The sequence below is a fragment of the Pan paniscus genome, chromosome 14, assembly GCF_029289425.2.
Source record: "Pan paniscus chromosome 14, NHGRI_mPanPan1-v2.0_pri, whole genome shotgun sequence".
Lineage (NCBI taxonomy): Eukaryota > Metazoa > Chordata > Mammalia > Primates > Hominidae > Pan > Pan paniscus.
Genome location: NC_073263.2, coordinates 75,376,294 through 75,399,487, shown reverse-complemented (window position 1 = coordinate 75,399,487; position 23,194 = coordinate 75,376,294). Strand labels below are relative to the sequence as shown.

Sequence of the window (23,194 nt, the reverse complement as noted above, 5' to 3'; positions counted from 1 at the left end):
AATTTTGCACATCTTAATTGGCTTTAATTTGATTCCAGAATCAGACAACAGTCTAGACCAAAAATGTTCAGAATGCTTCACCCTGTGGCATATGCAGATTATATTTATAGCCAAAGAAAAGGAGGTGACATGCAGAAAATGGAAGTGAGGTACAGAGACAGCTCAGTTGGTTAAAATGCAGCATATGCCTTAATTGAATCTGGTTTCAACAGTTGGCCGTCTTTGATTGACCGAAACTCAGCTACTTGTTGCAAGAGGAGGTTACGGTCTGTTTCCACATCAAGTTAGGTTACAGTTCACTATGTACAGAAGAAACTTTAGGCCAAACTTAAAACATGTATAGAGGCAGCTTTAGGCCAAACTTAATTCAATTTAATATTGTTGTAGGCTGACTGTAATTGTAGTTTTAGTTCGTCTCCATCATTGCTAGGAAATCTCTAGAAGGAGCTGGGAGAATAACCTGGTGCACTAACTTTTTATTGCTGCCCTACAACTAACCCTAAAATTTAGTGGAATAAAATAGCAAGTCTTGTCTTTTTCTTTCTTTTTTTTTTTGTGTTTTTTGTTTTGCTTTTTTTTCTTTTCTTTTCTTTTTTTTTTTTGAAACAGGATCTCACTCTGTTGCTCAGGCCTGGAGTGCAGTGGTGCGATCGTAGCTCACTGCAGCCTCAACCTCCTGGGCTCAAGTGACCCTCCCACCTCAGCCTCCCAAGTAGCTGGGACTACAGGCATATGCCACCACACTCTGCTGATTTTTTAAATTTCTTGTAGAGGTTGGGTCTCACTACGTTGTCTGGGCTGGTCTCAAACTCCTGGGCTCAAGCAGTCCTCCTGCCTCAGCCTCCTAAGGTGCTGGGATTACAGTGGTGTGAGCCACTGCACCCAGCCTAAAACAGCAGGTATTTTATTTGCTCAAATTCTGTGAGTCAGAAATGTGGCATGGGTTTAGCCAAGAGGTTTTCAAGCAGGTCTCACCTGGGGTCACTCATGGTGTAGTCATCTGGTGACTGTAATGTAGCTGGTGAGTCTAAAATGGCTCACTGACATGGCTCACAGTGGGATTGGCCGCCTGCTGAGCAGCATGTCTCCTATAGGCTCTCCTGGGCTTCTTCACAAGTTGACTAGGTTCTAAAAAGAGCAAGAGAAAAGGGGAAACCCAAGGTGCAAGTGCTTTTCAAGCCTCTACTTGTGTCACATTTGCTAATGTCCCATTGGTCACTTCAAGTCTTAGAGCCAAGCCCAGAGTCATTGTTGAGAAGTGGCCACATCAGGGCATGGATACAGACAGACATGATTTATTGGAGGGATCGTTATAGTAACAATCTACCATAGGAGACTATTTGAAAATCAGAGTAAATCAGTTCAACTTCAGGTGTTGGGTTCTGAAATTTTCTCCCCAGGATTTTGACACATGGAATGAAACTCACGTAGGATTCCAGAACACCTCCAACTCCGAGGAATGACACCTCTACCAGCAGTGAGCTGGGTTACCCAAAACTGTCTGATCCCTTTTTCATTAAAGAGCAATAAAATCTTAAGTGTAAATTTTTTTCAGGTGTTTATAGGTCATCTCCTGTTCTCTTACTTACAGAGGTTGATATTTTTTTGTTTCTGGTGTCCAGATAACTTTCTTTGGTCTTTAAATGGGCATGCCAGAGAATCAGTCCTTCCTAAATGGGCTGAGATGCTCAAAGACTGATGGAGGTTAACTAGGGTTGATGTCCCTATTCTACAGTTAATAAAAATAGAGTGGAATTATGCAAGTATGTAGATAAGCTAATCATCTGACCTAATCAGCAATGCAGATTTTGAAAAGCCTTTCTAATTACTTCCTCAGCTTGGCTGAAGGTATGGGTAAAAAGATTTTCCCAGCATGATGGTAGCAGATGTATTTCATAATATTTATTGAAAATATTGGAAAGAAATCCTCAATTATGCTCCTGAAAAGTACATCAAAAAGATATCATATTTAACATATTTTAAACTTTCATTAAGATACAAACATAACATAATTAGATGATCATGTAACAACTCTCACACAAGGTTTTGGAATCTTTCATACAATTAGACTTCAACTTTCAGAGCCAGATTGCTCATGGTTAACTGCCTCTGTCTTCCTTGAGTTGTATTACTTACTATAAGAGCTCTAGTTGTCTTGGACAAAATGGTACTATCAGAATATTTTCTTTTTTCTTGGCTGTTTGCAAATTTGGTATCTTGGCAAAGGCATTGTAGTGCATGATGTTTCAACTACTTTAAATGTTAAATTTTTGACATTTACAGGTGTATGCAACACCACACAATATGTGATTTGGAAGCTTAGATAGATCTGATATTCATTTTCTTGGCTGGCTTTGAATAGTTGTGAATGGCTGTTAAATGAATCATTCTAGAACAGGATTGCCCCAAAAGAAGCTATCTGTGAGTTCCTAGCTGAACTCATATTATTACACAAAGTCATTCCTGGATCCTACGTTCCTTTAGTGTTGGTTGTTCATCTTGACCTTCCATTCTGTGAGCTGCTCATTATCTTTCCAGTACATTCCTTTTAATATAAGTTAGCCTGAGCCAATTTCTGTTGCCCACAGCGAAAATAAATCTTAAATGATAATGGTTCCTTCAAGTGCCCTTCGAGTGACTGAGTAGTTAAGCTCTCTGTTACCAGATAGTGATGGAACTGGTTGCTTTGCCCTACAGTTTCTCCAACATCCCTCTTCTAGTGGATCTCCTCCAGAGATCAGATGGAAAACAAACAGTCTTGTTGTCTCATAGCTGGTGGTACAAAGAAAATATTCAAAAGCTCTTAATGAATATTATTGCCTAATTCCTAACATTTGAGGAGGTACAGAGTCACGTGACAGTGAATTGTTTTTTTTTTTAAGACAAGGCCAGAAAATATGGATAATCTGGTGTGTGACAATTTCCTTGTTAGCCATGTTGAAATGAGAGCATAGTTGCATAGGAACTGAAAGTCATAAACTGTGACACCTTTTTATGTCCAGACTCTTAAATCCCTAGATCAGTTCCTCAACCTGGGTACTTCTGCCATTTTGGACTGGTTCAGTCTTTGCTGTGAGAGGCTGACTGTCCTGTGCATGGTGGAATGTCTACAATATCCTTAGCGTCTGCCCACTAGATGCCAGTAGCACCCTCCCTATCCCCCGCCCCAAGTTGTGACAATCAGTAATGTCTCTGGATGTTGCCAGGTGTCTCTTGGGAGGCAAATTTGCCCTTGGTTGAGGACCATTACTTTATATTATTTGAATTATCTTCTTTTAAATTTAGTATTTACCAAACACTTCCATTGTGCAAAGCACGTTTTGGTATATTTATATTTAAAGTCAGGATGTGTATCAAATACACGGGTGCACACGAGGTTCACTAGATGTAAATTCTTTCCTAACCAAGTGTAGTTAGAAATGTGATGAAATATGTTGAAACCGTCTAGGTATAGTTTTTCTAGCCAGACTGTAAATATTAGACACAATCATCCAAAGTTGCCATTTCGTGGGTAAAAATGGTGCATTCTCAGCAATTCCACGTGGTTCAATGTAATGTATGATACACAGTAACCAAAAAAAGTGATTTGAGACAAAAAAAATGAAATTATGAAATGTACCCAAATGTCATTATGACCATGATTTCACCTGCATTTTGCCTTCCCCCGCAAGCAGTGGTGGTTTTAGAAATCTTAGGCAGCCATACAATTTAACAGTGTGGGTGTGTAGCTCACGTGGTACTTTTCATTGAAAAGATATGCCTAGTTTGTGCGTGAAGCGAGGGCTGATAGAAATTCTGGGCAGTGGTTGCTAAATCTCTTCACAGGGAGAAGGAGATGGAAATGAAATGTAATTTTTAAAAACATGTGTTAACATATGTTGACAGTAACCCTCTCATTTGAAAGGATCTGATAGTCTTGGTCAACAGGGGTCAGAACATTGTGCCGTTCCCTGCTTTGGCAAATTCACGGTTGGAGAAGAATCATATCTGGAAAAATAGAATCAGGATAGAGTTCAAGAGCACTGTTAGCACATATAAACAAGATTTCTAAAATGCTACCACTTCTGCCATTTTTATGCCTTTAAATCCCACCTTATAGTAGTAATGAACTTGGAAACAGTGATTCACTGAAGTAAGAAAAATACGTATACTTTCTTTTAGTCACGCAAACCCTGTTCTTCTTTTAACTTATTATGAGAGCTATAAGCAACTAATATCTCCTTTCCGCATGCTCTCTACCTTCCAGGCAGAGTGCTAATGAGCAGTGAAATGGCCAGAGCTCTGGCAGCAGAAGCAAGGAGGAGGAGAAACGAGAGGGTTGAACAGTAGCTCAGGAGCTACGTTATCAGCTTTTGACCACTCAGGAGTTGGTAATATTGTGGATTTCGTAGTTTCTATTCTATAATCATACCCTGAAATTCTTGAGAGCTGGTTTAGGTTTTGTAAATCCAGTGAAGGGAAAAAGAATCAGTAAGTACTCAGAACATAAAACGTGGAGCTTTCACGGATTCCTGTGATGTCTAGAGAATTCCATTTGCATGATATGCACAGAAGTTCCATACTTGATGTTGGTCCAGGACAAGGTTAACTTTCTGCGCACTGATTTTAATTCATTATATATGCCTTTTCTCCCCAGCACAAATGGACCCCCGAGGCCTATCTCCCAGACAAAGTAAAAGTGACAGTGATGATGATGACCTGCCAAATGTGACCTTAGATAGCGTTAATGAAACTGGATCTACGGCCCTTTCCATAGCCAGAGCAGTACAAGAGTAAGTATCACATTCACAGGATGAAATAAGAATTGCCAAGGTGTTCAATGGATAATGGAAACTGCAGCATCTCCTGTCCCCTAGCCATGTCATTCTAGCTGTGAACTGGCACGAATGTCAGCAGCTTTTCATTCAGCTGAATGCTCTTTGGGAGATTAGGGCAGAGAATGGAGTGTTTTAATGAGTTGGAAATTCACGCTTTGATGAGATATACGACCTCTGTGCATCTTTTCTAATACCTCCTGCACCCTTCTCCTGAACTCTGCAAAAAAAAAAAAAAAATTGTTATTTTTGAATGTCACTATTTGATTATCATCATCATTATTATTACACAAAGTCAAGGGAAATATGGCAAAGTATTGTTATCTTGTTTTGATAGGAAATTACAGAATAGCTTTTTGGAAGATTTAAATTTGGAAAATAATATGTTCATCCTTTGAAAAGTAGGACTCATATGTGATTTTTAAATGAATCTTTTCTCTCTCCTTTTACCTGGACCGCAGGGTTAGATTTCAGCCCTCGTTTATTGAAAATAGCTGCTTTTCTATCAGTCAGCCTTGTACCTAGAATTGAACCTAAATGATTGAAAAAAAAAATCCATGTATTTTTTTTTTGTAGAATAATTTTTTCAGCTTTATTGAGGTCTAATTGACCCATTAAACTTTATATACTTAAAGTATATGTGCTGATTTAACATACATGTACATAGTGAAATGTTTACCACAATTAAGTTAATTAATACATTCATCACCTTACATAGTTGTCTTTTTTTTGTGAGAATGCATAAGTTCTACACTCTTAGAAAATTTCAAGTATACAGTACAGTATTATTAACTGTAGTCACCATGCTGTATATTAGGTCCTAAGAATTTCTTCTTCTTCTATCTGCAAATTTGTGCCCTTTGACCAGTGTCTCCTCTTTTCTCTGACACCCCAGCCTCTGGCAGCCACCATTCCTTTCTGTTCCTATGAAGTCAACTTTTTAAAAAATCTTCCACATATAAGTAGTGTCATACAATATGTGTCTTCTAGAGTAATTTTTAGTAACATAATCTTGAAGATGAGGAGGGTTTAAATAGCCACTGTTATTGCTGACATACTTGTTAATGAACAGTTCACTCAAAATTATCTTAGTTACCTTTACCTCTGTTATATCCATTTATTTTCCCCAAATGTTGATTAAATACCTACTTTGTTTTATTCATTAGGCTTTGAAATTAAAAAACAAAGAGAAGAGAGCCTTGGTATTGCATTTCAGAATTCACAGCATAAGTGTATGTCTGTGTGTATATAAAATGAATGATATGTCTATGTTATAGAGATAATTTGTATTATATGTTGATATTGTATATGAATATACATATAATACATCAGAGAAAACAAGATATAATTGATCTAAAATGAAATGTGGAGTCAGATCTGGATACAAATTTCCATGCAAGCTCTTAATAGCTGTGTGACTTCTGGCAAGTTATTTAATCACTCTGAGATGAGAAGAAAATCAGAATAGTTATCTGACAGGACTATTGAGAAGGTTTTGATATAGCTACGAGGTGTGAAAAGTAACTCACAAAGTTTTGGCATATAGAAAACTTCAATTATTGGTGGAATTAGTATTATAGTAGTAATTAGTAATAATAGTACTAATAGTAATAGTACTAGTGCAGTAGTTTAAGTTTATAACCACGAGGAAATATAAATACAGCAAGTGTCATTATTCTGATTTTATAAATGAAGATACTGAGGATCAGAGGTTGATGACTTTTCCAGTCACATAATAAATGGTAACAAGACAAAGTTTAGAACTTTGAGCTCCAAAAACATCTTTTTCTAGCCTATAAATCTGTTATCAGTAGTATTATTCTGCTTGAGCACTTATAAAAACATTGTTTGCATGCCTGTAATCCTAGCACTTTGGGAGACCAAGGTGGGCAGATCATGATGTCAGGAGTTCAAGGCCAGCCTGGCCAACATAGTGAAACCCCATCTCTACTAAAAATACAAAAATTAGCTGGCCGTGGTGGTGGGCACCTGTAATCCCAGTTACTCGGGAGGCTGAGGCAGGAGAATTGCTTGAACCCAGGAGGTAGAGGTTGCAGTGAGCTGAGATCACATCACTGTACTCCAGCCTGGGCAACAGAGTGAGACTCCTAAAAAAAAAAAAAAGAAAAAAGAAAAAAGAAAAGAAAGAAAAATTAAAAAAAAAAATTGTTTATCTCTTACTTGTTTTGTTCAAATAACTTAGTTTCTCCAAAGCAAATGTTAACTTGAGCCAGCATAGACACTGAATCCAAGAGATTGCTGAGATCTTCCTAATCCCTGACTCACCACGGTCAGCACAGTGATTCTGATTTTGTGTGAGCTAAATCCTAAAATTGAGGAGTCTGTGTTCTCATCTGTATGTTTAGACTAAATGATGATAAGTTTCAATTCTGAGATGAATACATTTCATAGACATTTTAATCACATTGTTTTCCTGCATCATTCTAATGTGTATTTAATTTGTGTGTGTGTGTGTGTGTGTGTGTGTGTGTGTGTCTTTATAAATATATGCATTTCTTTTAAATTAAACTTTAAAGTTTGGAACTGTAGTGACTAAAATCTAAAGTATGCTTACAGCCGGGCGTGGTGGCTCACACCTGTAATCCCAGCACTTTGGGAGGCCTGAGGTGGGTGGATCAAAAGGTCAGGAGATCAAGAGCATCCTGGACTAAATAAACAAATAAATAAAATAAAATAAAAAAGTATGCTTACTCCATTTGGGGCTTATATAACAAATAATTATATTGACTTCTTAAACATAACTATTTTTGTGCTTTTAATATGTGCATATTATGTATTAGTATATTTTAATGTGTAACTGTTTAATAGAAACCTCAGGAACTGGAGCTTAATTTTCAACATAACCTTTCTGATTTGCTTTTTTTTTTTTTTTTTGAGATGGCGTCTCGCTCTGTCACCCATGCTGGAGTGCAGTGACACCATCTCAGATCACTACAACCTCTCCTTCCCAGGTTCAAGTGATTCTCCTGCCTCAGCCTCCCTAGTAGCTAGGATTAAAGGTGCCTGCCACCATGCCCAGCTAGTTTTTGTATTTTTTGTAGAGACAGAGTTTCGCCATGTTGGCCAGTTGGTCTCGAACTCCTCACCTTAAGTGATCCGCCTGCCTTGGCCTCCCAAAGTGCTGAGAGTACAGGTGTGAGCCACCGCGCCCAGCCTACACCTTTTCAAGTCACAGGATTTTATGTAATAGTGCAAATGCCTGTCTTTATTATTATTACAAAAGTTGCATGTGTATCATGGGAGATGCCAGATTCATTATACATGTCAGTGTTTTCATTAAACGATTTAGTTAAGAATACACTGAGCTAACAACTGGGAAGCCCTAGAATGCCAGGACCCATCAATAGTTAATGAGTCATCATTCAAGACTGAATGTGCATGTGTAAACACTGGGAAGTGTGCGATGAAACAAAAAGAATGTTCTGCAGAGACCTCTTAAATGTAGATATATAGATCTTTGAAAACTAATAGTAATATATTAAAATTTTATTCTGAAATAAGTATATAATTGTTATAGAATTTTAAAAAATTCTATACATAGATCAAATGACAGAAGTGGTGAGAGAAGTCAATAAATCTTAACATTTTATTAAATATAAAAATTTTAAAAATTCTGTACATAGGTTTACTCAAAGTTAACTTTCAGTGTGCACAATTGCGAACTTTCTGCTTTTCTGTTAGTTTATCCTTTATTAATTAATGGATATGACTATTTCACCATTGATTTCTCTTTCTTCTTTGTCTGTTTGTCTTTCGTATCTTGATGACTTCTGTAAACTTAAAGGCTGTCAACAACAAAAAAACCCCCAAACATTTCATTGTAATATGATCAATAAACTTAATGTATTAAATAACAAAAGGATAAAATATCAGATTAGCATGTAAGAAAATGAAAACGTTTCAAAGGACCTCTGTGGATCTCTCTGTTTCCTGTACTTGAAGAACTTTTCTAAGAGAGTTAGGTTGAGAAGGATGGCTGCAGGTAGGGAGGTGATAAAATCAGAAGTTTTCTATATATTACAGGCAACACGTTTTAGGAACCCTGGGCAACTAATTCACATTTGTCTTTACAATTAAAGATCAAAGGAGCCATGGTCTAAAAAGGATTCAGACATTTGCCTCTTATTTCCTTGGCCACCAGTAGAGTGTCAGGGAAGGGAAGGGGGAAAATGAGAAAGGAAAGGGACATGAAGGAAGACTGACACCAGAGGGGGTGAAATTGCCTTGCCCTGGGCCAGCCTTTCTGCTGTAGGCCTCTGACAAGATGCTAAACCACAGGTAAATATCTCTAACTGAAGCTCTTCTTGTCTCCTTCCCCATTCTTGCTCGTAGTCTTGCCTCATGCAATAACTGTTCAAGTTTGGATTTTTAATTTGGTGCCTTACTTTGTTGACATTAGTATATTTATATAGCATGAACATTCCTGAGCTAGTAAATTATTTTTCCTAAATGTCTGGTGCTAGGTATTTTGCTGGTTTTAAAAATGAACTTTAAAAAATGTTCCTTTTGATTTCATATGCAGAAATTGTTAACCAAGATACATCTACCCACCCCACCCACCACTGCAAATATTCAAATATGCCTGCATTCAAATTAAAAAGACCGCTGCTTAGTGGCTACAACAGCAATCTGAATCGACCTCTGTTTACATAGATTTATGTAATGAGTCTACTAAACTGTGTGCTTGAACTGATCGTTTCAACCATTTTCATTAATTAACTTGACTCTCATTTATCCACTCAGGATCAGTAAATTTAGATAAATTGGAAGAAGCAGCCACCAAGAGACCCACAGTCGGGCTCTGCGTTTTTTCTATTTCAATTGTAATAGGTACTGTCCAAGTCAAAAATCATGTATTCAGTGATTCTGACAAAGACAATTTCCTGCAGTTTTTAGAACATCTGTTTTGTTTTGGTCTTGATCCCCCACCCCCTTGATGATAAAATAGGGTCATTACCCTTAACAACTTGACAAACATAGTTATGAAATAAGTGTTTGGAGAAAGAGAGGTAAAGGCACATGATAAGAGCAAATGATTATAATTAACTCTAATCCTAGACAAAATAATGATGTCTTTTCAATAGGTGAAGTTTAGCTTTGTTATCTAAAGCCTCTAATTTTTGCAACCCTTTTTCTTCTTTCTCATTCCAAACATTCATAATGCTCATTTATTAATGCAAGTAGAAGAATCAAGTTCCACCAAACTCGACCTAATAACATCTGAAAGAGAGCACTCCCTGGAGGAATTTCTGTTTTACTAGGAACAAGCTAAAGGATGTGGATATAATTCAGTAAGACTGAAGAGGGGAAGAGTGGGGTGAAAGGTGGAGGAAAAGATACAAGATGCTAAGGAGATATGCTTGTTTTCCAGAATTAGTCCTTTCAGAACTAATGAATTACATGTTACTGTTTAACTTACTCCATAGCTTAGTAGTAGTCTACTCTCTCTGATTTTGATTATGATGCTCAATTGATAGTGTTAGTAATCAGGGATGTTAGCATCCCTGATAACTGCACCTATGAAAAGGACATTCTTTTTAAATGGTTCATTGTCAATTACATTTAAGCTAATTAAAGCACTTCACTGTCGTTCTCTCCCTGTTTTTATTATTATATGGCTTATATGAAGTGCTCATCATCTTAAAGAAAAACAACTAGTGAATTTCTGGAAATGTGTAGTCTTATCTTTGGTACTTTTTTACATAAATGCTCTTTGAAAGAACAGATATGGTAGCAAGTTAGATACCCTATTGCTTCCTCAGACTTCTCTTATTGCTAGTTTGAATGTTATGATTTTTTTTTTTTTTTTGAGATGGAATTTCACTCTTGTCACCCAGGCTGTAGTGCAATGGCACGATCTCGGCTCACTGCAACCTCCGCCTCCTGGGTTCAAGCGATTCTCCTGCCTCAGCATCCTGAGTAGCTGGGATTAACAAGCATGAGCCACCACGCCCAGCTAATTTTTGTATTTTTAGTAGAGACGGGGTTTTACCATGTTGGCCAGGCTAGTCTCGAACTCCTGGCCTCAGGTGATCCACCCACCTCGGCCTTCCAAAGCGTTGGGATTTACAGGTGTGAGCCACCGTGCCCGGCCATAATTCTTAATTTAGAAAACTGTATTTAACAATCAAAGAAAGTTAGAATCTAAGGGTTTTTTTTGTTATTTATTTTTCTTGTTTTAAACTCCTTGCAACCCTCCTGTTTTTGTTAATCTCCTCATGTATGATGGTGTTAAGGTCTTTTAAATCACACTAGAGAATAGTAGAAGAGATGAGTAATAAAGGGAAAACAAGAACTGTTACTAAGAGGCAACTTTTTGGCAGATTCTATGAAAACTCCTGTAATTTTCATTTAATTTGCCCCATGATACTGTCTGTATCCTACAGATAAAGAAATGGAGGCCTGGAGACGTTTATTCTCTCCCCAGAGGTCTCAGAGGTTTTCTTTTTTTTCTTTTTTGTTTGTTTTTTTGCAAGTTCATATTCAATCCCAAGGTTGTCTGACTGCAAACCTACATTCCTTTATGAAGGAATGTTTTCATGTTGTGGCTTTAAAATCTCTAAAGCAGCTGGGTGCTGTGGTGCACACCTGTATTTCCAGCTACTCGAGGCTGAGACAGGAGAATCAATTGAGCCCAGGAGTTCAAGACCAGCCTATGCAACATAGTGGGACCTCTCTTCAAAAAAAGAAGAAAGGTTGGGCACGGTGGCTCACGCCTGTAATCCCAGCACTTTGGGAGGCCGAGGTGGGTGGATCTGAGGTCAGGAGTTTGAAACCAGCCTGGCCAACGGGGTGAAATCCCATCTCTACTAAATATAGAAAAATTAGCCGAGCATGGTGGCAGGTGCCTGTAATCCCAGCAACTCAGGGGGCTGAGGCAGAATTGCTTGGACCCGGGAGGCGGAGGTTTCAGTGAGCCAACATCATGCACTCCAGCCTGGGCAATAAGAGCGAGACTCTATCTCAAAAAAAAAAGAAAGAAAGAAAAAACTGGCAGGGCACAGTGGGTGACACCTGTAATCCCAACATTTTGAGAGGCCAAGGCGGTGTATCACTTGAGATCAGTAGTTGAAGACCGGCCTTCCTCTGGTGAAACCTCATCTCTACAAAAATATGAAAATTAGTTGGGCTTGGTGGTGGGCACCTGTAATCCTGGCTGCCTGGGAGGCCAAGGCACAAGAATCACTTGAACCCAGGAGGTGGAGGTTGCAGTGAGCCAAGATCGTGCCCCTGCACTCCAGCCTGAACAACAGAGCAAAACTCCATCTCAAAAAGAAGAAAAAAAACTTTATGCCTCAGCTATATTAAATTAGCAGAATTTTTTAGCTTTGGACTCCAATACGCATAAAACTTGTGTGAAACAATTGCAATCTTTTCCCCTTCCTTCCTTCCTTCCTTCCTTCCTTCCTCCCTCCCTCCCTCCCTCCCTCCCTTCCGACAGTGCCTCTGTTGCCCAGGTTAGAGTGCAGTGGCATGATCTCAGATCACTGCAACCTCTTGGGCTCAAGCATTTCTCCCACCTTAGACTTCAAGTAGCTGAGACTACAAGTGTGTGCTGTGAGGCCAGCTAATTTTTGTATATTTAGTAGAGACAGAATTTTGCCATATTGCTCAGGCTGATGTTGAACTCCTGGGCTCAAGTGACCCCCCTGCCTCGGTGTCCCAAAATGTTGGGATTGTAGGCATGAGCCACCACATCCAGCATTAATTTTAAAACTTCTAATCTTCAAATCCATTGTTATTTTAATATAATTTGGTTTAGGGAGAAATAATTATATTAAATACATTCTCTGTTACATAAAAAAAATTCAGCTATTAATCTCAACATTACGTTGAAATGTAAATAAATAAGATGTAAAATAGTAGAGTGTTTTTGGATAAACTTTACTATTACTAATATTCAAAGAAAATCTTGGGAAAAAGTTGTCTGAGAGTTAAAAGGGCACTGAGTCAACTTATTTTGCACCCTTTGATGGAAAAACTTGAGAATGTTTGGGCCATGTCTCTTCTCTGCTGACAAGAATTAAGTCAGCTGCATTGATTGTGTTCTGAGAAAAAGCCCAAGAAAGCTCATGTATTGGTTTCTAATTTCAGTGTTAAATTATTTCAATTTTGCTCTTAGATGCTTCCCATAATCCTGGCACATTAAAAGATGCTTCGTTTTTATTTAACAAGACTAGTAGGTTTGGGACACCTTTAAATCCTCACTTCAGAGACTACCAAAGAAATATTCTTTGACTCAGATATTTAGGTAGAAGTCAGCTCTCTGTTAGTGACTAAATATCATGACTGTTGTGGTGCTGCTGATGGGCAAATCAGGGAGCCATTCATTCTTGCCAGGGGAGATAAATGCTGTTAGATTGCTCTTTTTTGAAGGAGGTCAGAAAAAGCTTTGATTGACTGTGAATGACTGTAGATAAAACCTAAAGTATATGCTTTGCCATTATCAGCCCACCAGCCTTCTAAGCTTCAAAAAATTAAAAATAGTGATCCCTTAGTAACTCAGTCCGTGGGTATTTAGGAGCCAGATGGAGACCATATGCCCATACATATTCCTTTTTATCTGCTGTGGTGGGACAGTGATGGTCCCTCTTCAATTAAAAAAAAAAGCATAATGAAGTTTGGCTGATTATTTAATACTTGAATTGTTTCATGAATTGCCAACATTAAGTCATATATTCTTTCAAAGAGTGATTAATTCATTTATTCAACTCCTTGTTACATGCTGGAGATACAGAATGAATGACTCATAGTTCTGACCCTGAGGAGCTCAGAGTCAAACTTTATGGGATGAACTAAAGTCTAATGGGATAAAAACATTAAGTGCTACCATGAGAACAGAGAGGATGACATGTAACTCCGAGTGGAACAGGTAAGAGCATTGGCATGTGGAGGAGTGTATAAGGTCATAATGACTGGTGCACAAGTGAGTGAGGAGGTGAGATGGGAGATGCAGCTACTTGGAGAGGTAGGTCAGGATTGGATCAGGAAGGATGAGTTTATTCTTTAGACAATATGAACCCAACCCACCGGTGGGTTTTAAGTGGAAATGGCATGATCAACTTCGTGTCCTACAGATATTCGTCTTAAGGAAACTGGGTATGGTTATACAGATTGAGGACTGTACACCCCAAAGTGTGCCATTTACATCATCATGGATATGACTAGTGTTACTTAGGTGTCCACAACCTCCACAATTGGGCACAGGAATTTATGGTACAAAGTGTGTGTGTGTGTGTGTGTGTGTGTGTGTGTGTGTGACTCTGCAGTATGTTGTGCTGCTCAGAGGGCAGATAACATGTCCTAGCCTTCTTTGTGTCTCCAGAGCTAGCACTGTATCCATCAGACACTGTTTTAAACACTAGAAAAGCATTGGATAAAATAGACAAAAATCACTGATCTCGTGGTGCTTAATATTCTAGTGGAGGGGGTGGGAGGAGAGAGACAATAAGCATATGATTCTATAGTAAGCATATGATTCTTCTGTCCCTGGAGAAGGTAAGTGCTGTGGTGGTGAAGCAAGAAGGATGTGGGGACTGGGCAGTGTGGAAGGTGGTAGGCAGGGTTTACTATTTCATGTGAGGTGTTTGGGGAAGAACTCTGATAAGATTACATTTTAGGAGACTTGAAAGGGTAGGAGGTCAAACCACATGGACAGCTAAAGGAAGAGCATTCCAGGCAGAAGGAATAACAAGTGCAGAGGCCCTGAGGCAGGGGCTTCTCGCAAAGAGTAAATGAACAATTTCACTGACCAACTGAAGAAGGTTCATTATAATTCCTTAAACTTACAGAAGAAACTGAACTTCATAGAGGCCAACTGAATAGTCTAGCATCAAATCCCTAGGGAGAAGTCAGAACTGAATCTCTTTATCTACTCATGCTTTTTCCTCTTGCTGTTATAAAAATTCTGTTTTTCTAAGGGAATCTGTAAATACTTGTCTAACCAAAAACAAACAAACAAAAAACCATGCAGAGCAAATTTTTCTTTCAAAACCTTTGTCTGCTTTGTGCTTCTTTTAGGCATAGGTTCTTGAAATCTAGTTATGTACATATATAGGTATTTGTTCTGTTTAATTGTTTACCAAAAATGATAAAATGTCCATATTAGTGTACACGTTACTATTGGTTATCATACCAATTTGTGTTTGAATCAGTTTATTCTTTCAAAGTGATTTTTATCCTGGTACATACCTGTATATCCCATGGAATATTATGGAGCCATAAAAAAGAATGAAATTGTGTCTGCTGCAGCAACATGGATGCAGCTGGAGGCCATTATCCTAAGCCAATTAACCCAGGAACAGAAAACCAAATACCACATGTTCTCACTTATAAGTGGGTGCTACATAGTGGGTACTCATGGACATAAAGATGGCAACAATAGACACTGGGAACTACTAGAGGGGGAGGGAGGGCAAGGGTTGGAAAATTAACTCTTGGGTACTATGCTTAGTACTTGGGTGACGATGGGATCAATTGTACCCCAAACCTCAGCATCACACAGTATACCCAGGTAACAAATCTGCACATTGTTGCCCCTAAATCTGAAATAAAGATGGAAATTATAAAAATAAGATAATAAAAATTAAAATTAAAAGGTGATTTTTTGAAGAAAGTCTTATTTTTCTCTTCAGTAATGTATTAAATATCTCCTGATGAGTCAAAAATAACTATTACACTGGAAAGTTTTAATATATGACTAATATCTTCTAGCAGCCATTAAGTACTTTTTTCCCTAAAAATTGATGCAACTTTAGTTCCAAGTGACAATTGATCCTGATAACTTTTTGTGCATGAATCTTCTTGATCATTAAAAGATGTGTATGAAAGCTACTACACAGATGTTGCTATTTTGAAAGTGATTTATGTCTCCATTTCTGTGGTTGACATTTTATACTCTACGCATAATGCTAAACAATCAATTTAGCATTGTTTAGACACCCCCCAACTAAATCGAATGTCTTCTGATATAGGTATAAACAGACTTTTTTTTAAGCCTACCTAACAACTTGGAAACTATTGGGTTAAGTGTTGATTTATTGTTTAAATGGCCATGCCTCATTCTAATGTGAATTTATTACCTCTTGGTCATCAATTTAAAAAATAGAACAAACTTTTGAAAACTAAAGGTTTTGTTTTTACTTTTGTTTTTTAAGTAGGGGATTCCAAAATTACACCATGGATAGAACTGATGAGCCACTTACAGTTTGATAGTGGCTATTTATTTTTCCTACTTTTAAATTATGTTGAAATTTTTTTAGTGTTAGTAATTTCTAAGAACTCATAATTTAAAATCTAATGGTATTTAATGTGGTCATACAGTGATTCCAAACCAATTGCAAGAATTAATTTGCTTTCATTTGTTTCACATACTTCACCACGTGATATCTTCCTGTAGCTTTTTTCTTGCTGTATGTTCTACCTATAATCACATTGCAAATTTATGTGTGTCATTTATACTTCTCATAGATATTTTTCTAATGGGTGTAACTAGTGAGTGTAGGTAGTCATTTCTCATGCATTTTTGATGTGTGTTGACATAGATACTCAGTGATAATGTTGAAATATTAATAAGTTTCACTACAAGTTCCCAGAACCATTCATCACTATTTCATTTATTAATATAGCCAGTGAGAGTACACATGATAGAAAACCATAGAGTAATATATTTGAAATTAACTCAATTCACCAGGATACAGTCTCTTCTATTTCCAGTCAAATGCTTGAGACATTCTGTCTTTTCATTACTTTCCAGGAGTTACAGCCATTGTGCCATAATTTTCCCTTACTTTATATCACTTTCTTAACACACTTGAAACTCATTGAATACATTTACTTACCCGCATCAAATGAAAGTAAAAAAGTGAAGGACACATTCTCAGGAATAGCCTGCTGCTGTATAGAAAAATCTGATATAGATAGAAAAAGCTTGGGTAAGAGTGAATCTTATCTCATTGATGTTTTACATGGCCATCTTCAATGATATTTTGCCATCTCCTTTACAATCACATAGCCAAGGGTCATCAGCTGGTTAAAATCTAATGCATCATGCATCGTGGCTTATTCTAAAAGTTGAATCCCAAACCATATGCAGTTAATAGAAATAAGAGTGCCAACGTATTTTCAGAATATTCCTGATTAGTTTTCTGCAAAATTACTGGTGTGGAGAAAGGAATTCTAAACTTTTACTTATATAATAAAATAGAATCCTGCCAGTGTTTAGTTTTAAAACTATCTGATATATCATTAATATTATTTTATCTGTACTTATGGAAAAACAAATCTAATACAGAAAACTGGATGCATTATTTTAATGCTTTAACTCTAATTTAAAAGTAACTAGATATTCTTAGCTAAAATGATTATTTTGTCAACCTATTTTTTAATGTTAGACTAAGTCATGTAATATTTCTAGATAAAATTCTGCATCTTCATTAATGTGAATGAAATCACATGACTAAGCCCAACATCAGTAGGGTGAGGAAATATTTTCCTCTTAGCAGAAGGAGAGCTTTAGGAGAGTGATGATTACTCTATTAATATTTTAGAAAAGAAACACTGTTGCTTATAGAAGCAATTCAAATGAATGGATGTATCTGTTTTTCTAATCTAATTCCTAAGTTTTAGCTAATTTTAGTCATGTTCTCTTATAAAAATTTCTAGATGATTCTGGTGGTTCTCATAACTTCTTCCCACTAGACTCATGTAGTGACCTAAATTTTAAAATCCGTAACAGCTACATTTGTTTTGTCTTAATTTCATAATGTAAATCCTTATTACTAGGGTTTCACTCTCAGGAATGCTGTTTTGTTTTCCAAGTATAATAGAGTAGTGTTTCTGAAATACAGAGCTTGACAAAAGGCTTATTCTAGGAGAATAAACAAAATCTGTGAAACATAGTTATGTTCAGTCTATAAACTCAAATTAACATTGATTAACCTCTCATGTTGTAGAAAATGACAAAAAATATAATCAGCTATTGTGTCTTTCCCCCTGATTTCTGGAATTACATAGCTATGGGCTACGATAGTGACAAAACACAAATAAAATATAAAATTGAAACTATTATCTAAATAATTGAAAATAAAATCTTTGAGCTAAAATTTCATGACCTTTCAGCAGAAAGTGTTGCGGTCTTCAATTCTGCATCCGTTCTCTATTGTGTTTTGTATATGTAAGCACTATTACAAGTGACACAGAAGATGAAATTGATCTTGTAGTTGAAGTACCCATTTTCTGAGGCAAATATAAAACTAATTTTAAATTGCACAGTAAGAGACACTTTTTCTAATATATAATAGGAAAATGCAAATCAGAAAATTGATTGGGAAAAACAAATGACTTCTTCTTTAATCAAAAGGTTAAAATATCCTTCTGTCATCTTTTATTGGGTACATTACATTGTAGGGTGAAAATACTAATTTTTCACTAAATGTTTTATGAGACTTATTATCCAAGTTAAGTCAGCAAACCAGTGAAGATTTTATAATGAGAGAGTAGCCAGTAAAATTGGAAATTGTTTGTGAAAGCCTACATAGTTATTGGATTAAAATATTATATGTAATCCTTTTACATACAAAAATTAGTCTGATTTTTAAAAATATATATATATATTTTCATTTCTTTTTATTTTAGGTTCCAGGGTACATGTGAAGGTTTGTTACATAGGTAAACTCATGCTATGGTGGTTCGTTGTGCAGATTATTTCATCACCCAGGAATTAAGCCCAGTACCCAATAGTTATCTTTTTTACTCTTCTCCCTCCTCCCTTTCATCACCTTCAGGTAGACCCCAGTGTCTATTGTTTCCTTCTTTGTGTTCATAAGTTCTCTTCATTTTGCTCCCACATATAAGTGAGAACATGCATTATTTGGTATACTGTTCCCATATTAGTTTGCTGGGAATAATGACCTCCAACTCCATCCATGTGCTGCAAAAGACGGGATCTTGCTCTTTTTATGGCTGCATAGTATTCCATGGGGTATATGTGCCACGTTTTCTTTATCCAGTCTGTCACTGATGGACATTTAGGTTGAGTCCATGTCTTTGCTATTGTGAATAGTGCTACAGTGAACATTCACATGCAGGTGTCTTTATGGTAGGATGATTTATATTCCTCTCGGTATACACCCAGTAATGGGATTACTGGATCCAATGGTAGTTCTGCTTTTAACTCTTTGAGGAATGGCCACACTGCTTTCCACAATGGTTGAGCCATTTTACACTCCTACCAACAGTGTAAAAAACGTTCCTTTTCTCTGCAAACTCACCAGCATCTGTTTTTTGACTTTTTAATGATTGCCATTCTGACTGGTGGGAGATGCTCCTCATTGTGGTTTTGATTTCCATTTCTCTAATGATCAGTGATATTGAACTTTTTTTCAATATGTTTGCTGGTGACATTATCTATTCTTTTGAGAAGTGTCTGTTCATGTCCTTTGCCCACATTTTAATGGGATTTTTTGGTTTTCTCTTGTAAATTTAAGTTCCTTATAGATGTTGGACATTAGACTTTCATCAGATGCATAGTTTGCAAATATTTTCTCCCATTCTGTAGGTTGTTTTTTTACTCCATCGATAGTCTTTTGCTGTGCAGAAGGTCTTAGGTTTAATTAAATCCCACTTGTCAATTTTTGCTTTTGTTGCAATTGCTTTTGGTGTCTTTGTCATTAAATCTTTGCTTATTCCTATGTCCAGGATGGTATTGCCTAGGTTGTCTTTCAAGGTTTTTATAGTTTGGGGCTTTACATTTAAGTCTTTAATCCATCTTCAGTTAATTTTTGTATATGGTGTAAGGAAGGGGTCAAGCTTCACTCTTCTACATATGGCTAGCCAGTTTTCCCAGCACCATTCATTGAATAGGGTGTCTTTTCCCCATTGCTCGTTTCTGTCAGCTCAAAAATAATTTCTTTGGTAAGAGATGTAGCATTGGTTGTTTTAGCCCCACATTTTTACCCAAGCTTTCTGGTTGGCTTCTGCTTTGAAACAAATTTGGGGTTTCATAAATCTTGCTGCATATTAGAAATCAATATTAATGGTTTAAAGGGATTATATGGTAAATTATTAGTCATGAAAATGAGTAATAAATTGGTTAAACACCAAAAAACAATCAGGAAGAAGAATGTATCAGAAGTTATTGAAGTAGTTCAGATGTGATTGACTCTGGGCCTGGACCAGGCCTCTAGTGGCGGGTTTTGAGCAAGTAACGATAACATTAACTCTAAGGTTAGGATTAAAAAATGTAATGCTTTTTTTTTTTTTTTTTTTGAGACAGGATCTTGCTCTCTTGCCCAGGCTGGAGTGCAGTGGCATGATCATAGCTCATTAAAGCCTCAAACTCCTGGGCTCAAGGGATCATCCTGCCTGAGCCTCACTAGTAGCTAGAATTACAGGTGCATGTCACCATGCCCAGGCAATTTTTTAAATTTTTGTAGAAATGGGGTTTTGCTGTGTTGTCCAGGCTGGTCTCAAAATCGTGGCCTCAAGTGATTCTCCTGTCTCAGCCTCCCAAAATGCTGGGATTATAGGCGTGAGCCACTGCACCCGGCCTCCCCTACATGTTAAGATTGCTCCTTCCTGCATTCTGTCTTGAAGGGAAAAGATTTATGATTTGTATTTAAAGGAAGAATTGATAGTTTTGGTGATAACTAAACTCTAAAGAATAAGATGAAGAAAGAAGGAATGGCTATGCCTTTGAACTGAATAATGTAGCTAAGAGAGGTGAGTGAGGGAGTTTGATACAATAATGAAACATCCAAGTGGAGCTCTTCTGTTGGTATTTGGAGATCTAGAACTGGAACTGATCAGGAAGGATGGGAAATATAGACAGGAAGTCAGTGGCAGAAGGACTGAGGTTATTTTATTTTTATTTTTTGAGGTATTTTTTACATACAATAAAACACTTATTTTAAAGGTGCAGTTCAAAGAATTTAACAATTGTATACTCTCATGTAAGATCTGAACATTTCCATCACCCAGAAAGACCTTGTGTCCCTGTCCAATAAATGCACTGCTTCCTCCAAACCCCTAGACAGCCACTTTCTGATGCCTGTTACCACCAGTTAGTTCTAGATCTTCATGTATGGAATCGTGTTCTTTTGTTTCAGCCTTCTTTCATTGCATAATGTTTTTGAGATTCTTGCATGTTGTTGCATTGCTAAATAGTATTCCATTGTGTGGATATAACATAATTTACCTATTCGCTTCTTGATGGACATTTGGATTGTTTTTAGTTTGAGACTATTATAAGGCGAAATGAAGATCTGTGTGTGCAACTTTTCTGTGGACATATGTTTTTATTTCTCTTAGGTAAATACTGAAGAGGGGGATTGCTAGCTCAAAGGTAGATGCGTGTTTGTCTTTAGAATAAACTACCAAAGAGTTTTCTATAAGATTTGTTCAATTCACAGGAACAGATATCAAGGACCCAGTTTGGGAGGAAGGCCTGCAGTAAGGAGACAGATGAAGGAAGAAGATTTAATAACGCGCGCGCGCGCGCGCGCACACACACACACACACACACACACACACAGAGCACAGGGGCAGGGAGAGAGAGACAGACAGGGAGAGAGGGAGAAAGCTTAGAGAAGCACCAAGAAAATGGGTTCCATCCTTCTGAGGTTCCAGAAGAATAAAATGTGAGAAGCCCGTTTAGTTGAGGGAAAAAAAGTGAACTAGAGATAGTACAGATCTAGTTTAGTTATGAAAAGGACATACAAGCCAAGATATATAGCAGGTTAATAGGAAGGAATTGTCAGTGCTAACGGAGTAGGAACCTAAGATTCGTGGGGAGGCAAATGTAGAAACGTGTAAGGGAGATGAGAAAAATAAGAATGACAGAGGAGTGAAGGTCATTTCTGTACACTAGAGATCGATTGGAATGAAGAGAAAATTTTAGACAGTTCCTCCAATAATTGCGTTTGAGAAGACTCCCTAATTACAACATGTTTTTGTGTATGTCTGTAAAATAAGCTTGCTTATCTGATAATTATCTGGATAGATTGATGTAGGCATCAATTTATGAAGTTTGACTCATTCAAAATATACTTATTAAAAGCCCAGTATTTGCCAGAGTTATTTTTATCTCCTCCTCTCTGTTTACTGTTTATTCTAGGTACATCATCTTTATCTTCTTATCCATACGAACTTTAAAAATTCTCCTTCCTTCATCTGATCTGTTAGCTTCTAAAAATATTTATGAATAAATACTTGTAAATTGTAAATCCAAAGTTTATGTTGAGTCTTGGTTTGTCCCGAGTAGAAAACAAGGAGCTTTTCTTTTGTAACAGTCCTGCCTCCATATTTTATAGCTTTCTAACCTTCCGTCTCTTATCATTTGGAAAAACAAGAGTTTCTTAAGTGCTTTTCAAATTTCTGTACTTGTAAAGGGCCCAGGTATTAGTTAGTTAATTGTTTATATTGCATAAAACTAGGATCGTAAAATCAAAATTGCAGATAAACATTACTGATTTATCCAGATTCCTACCATATAACTTCCAGTGAATGCATTTGCATTTTCTATAAAATGGCATCACTGACACCAGAAGGAAATTCTCATACTTCATTCTCATATTTCATGTATTCAGTGTGTATTGAACATTTGCCATATGTAAGATACCAAGCTAGGTTTGTGGAGGAGACAGGTAGAGAATATCATCCTTAACATGACAAGAGGCATTTCCTTTGGTGTCCATTATACCTAGAGTGTTTGTATTCAAAGAGAATTTCCAGTGAATTTAAATTTTTTTTGTGCATTACAGTAATTTCTGCTCTCTTTCACGGGAGAAGCTTACATTTATTGAGCATTCAATACATGCCAAAAATCAACAGTCAGTGTGGAAGGTCTGCGTGGATCAGGCAGAGCCATCTTTATCATGGGGAAAAATAAGATTCAAGATTGTCTCATATGTTGTCCCAATTCTGTGCAGAAAAAATCGTGAAAACTTTCTTTTTAGCAAATCTCATGCTTGTAAAATCCAGACTTTGTTGATTTTGAAACCAGTCATAAGAGATAGAGTGGAACAGTAATAACCTGGCTCTATCTAGGAGACAGGAGCACAAAGACGCGTCTGTACTCCTTGTTTCATTTTAAGGCTAGGGTCAGATATCCCATGTGGTGCAGAGCACAGAGAACATAAGCAATCTGATCCATTTGTTAATGTAATGGCTTCTTTATTTTGTGGGCTATTTACAAAGAAGTTGAACCTTGCATAGGGACAGGTTAATTTAAACATCCCTTCATGATCTTTGCACTCTGGAAAATATTCTTTAAAGAAAGAATATGGGGGAATTGAAGATGGTGAAAAGATCAGAATGACACACTGACAGCTGGGAAGCATTAAGTTTTTGAAATTACTTCA

General features: G+C 37.0%; 1 protein-coding gene across 4 annotated transcripts in view; it reads left to right on the top strand.

Annotated features, from left to right (window-relative positions):
* KLF12 (KLF transcription factor 12) overlaps positions 1-23,194 on the top strand; it is a 449,527-nt gene that overhangs the window by 317,714 nt on the left and 108,619 nt on the right. For all 4 annotated transcript variants that reach the window (XM_034936790.3, XM_008952787.6, XM_008952789.5 and 1 more), the window contains one exon: positions 4,637-4,772. In XM_034936790.3, the coding sequence (XP_034792681.1) occupies positions 4,637-4,772 (136 nt within the window). The remainder of the gene's footprint in view (positions 1-4,636; positions 4,773-23,194) is intronic.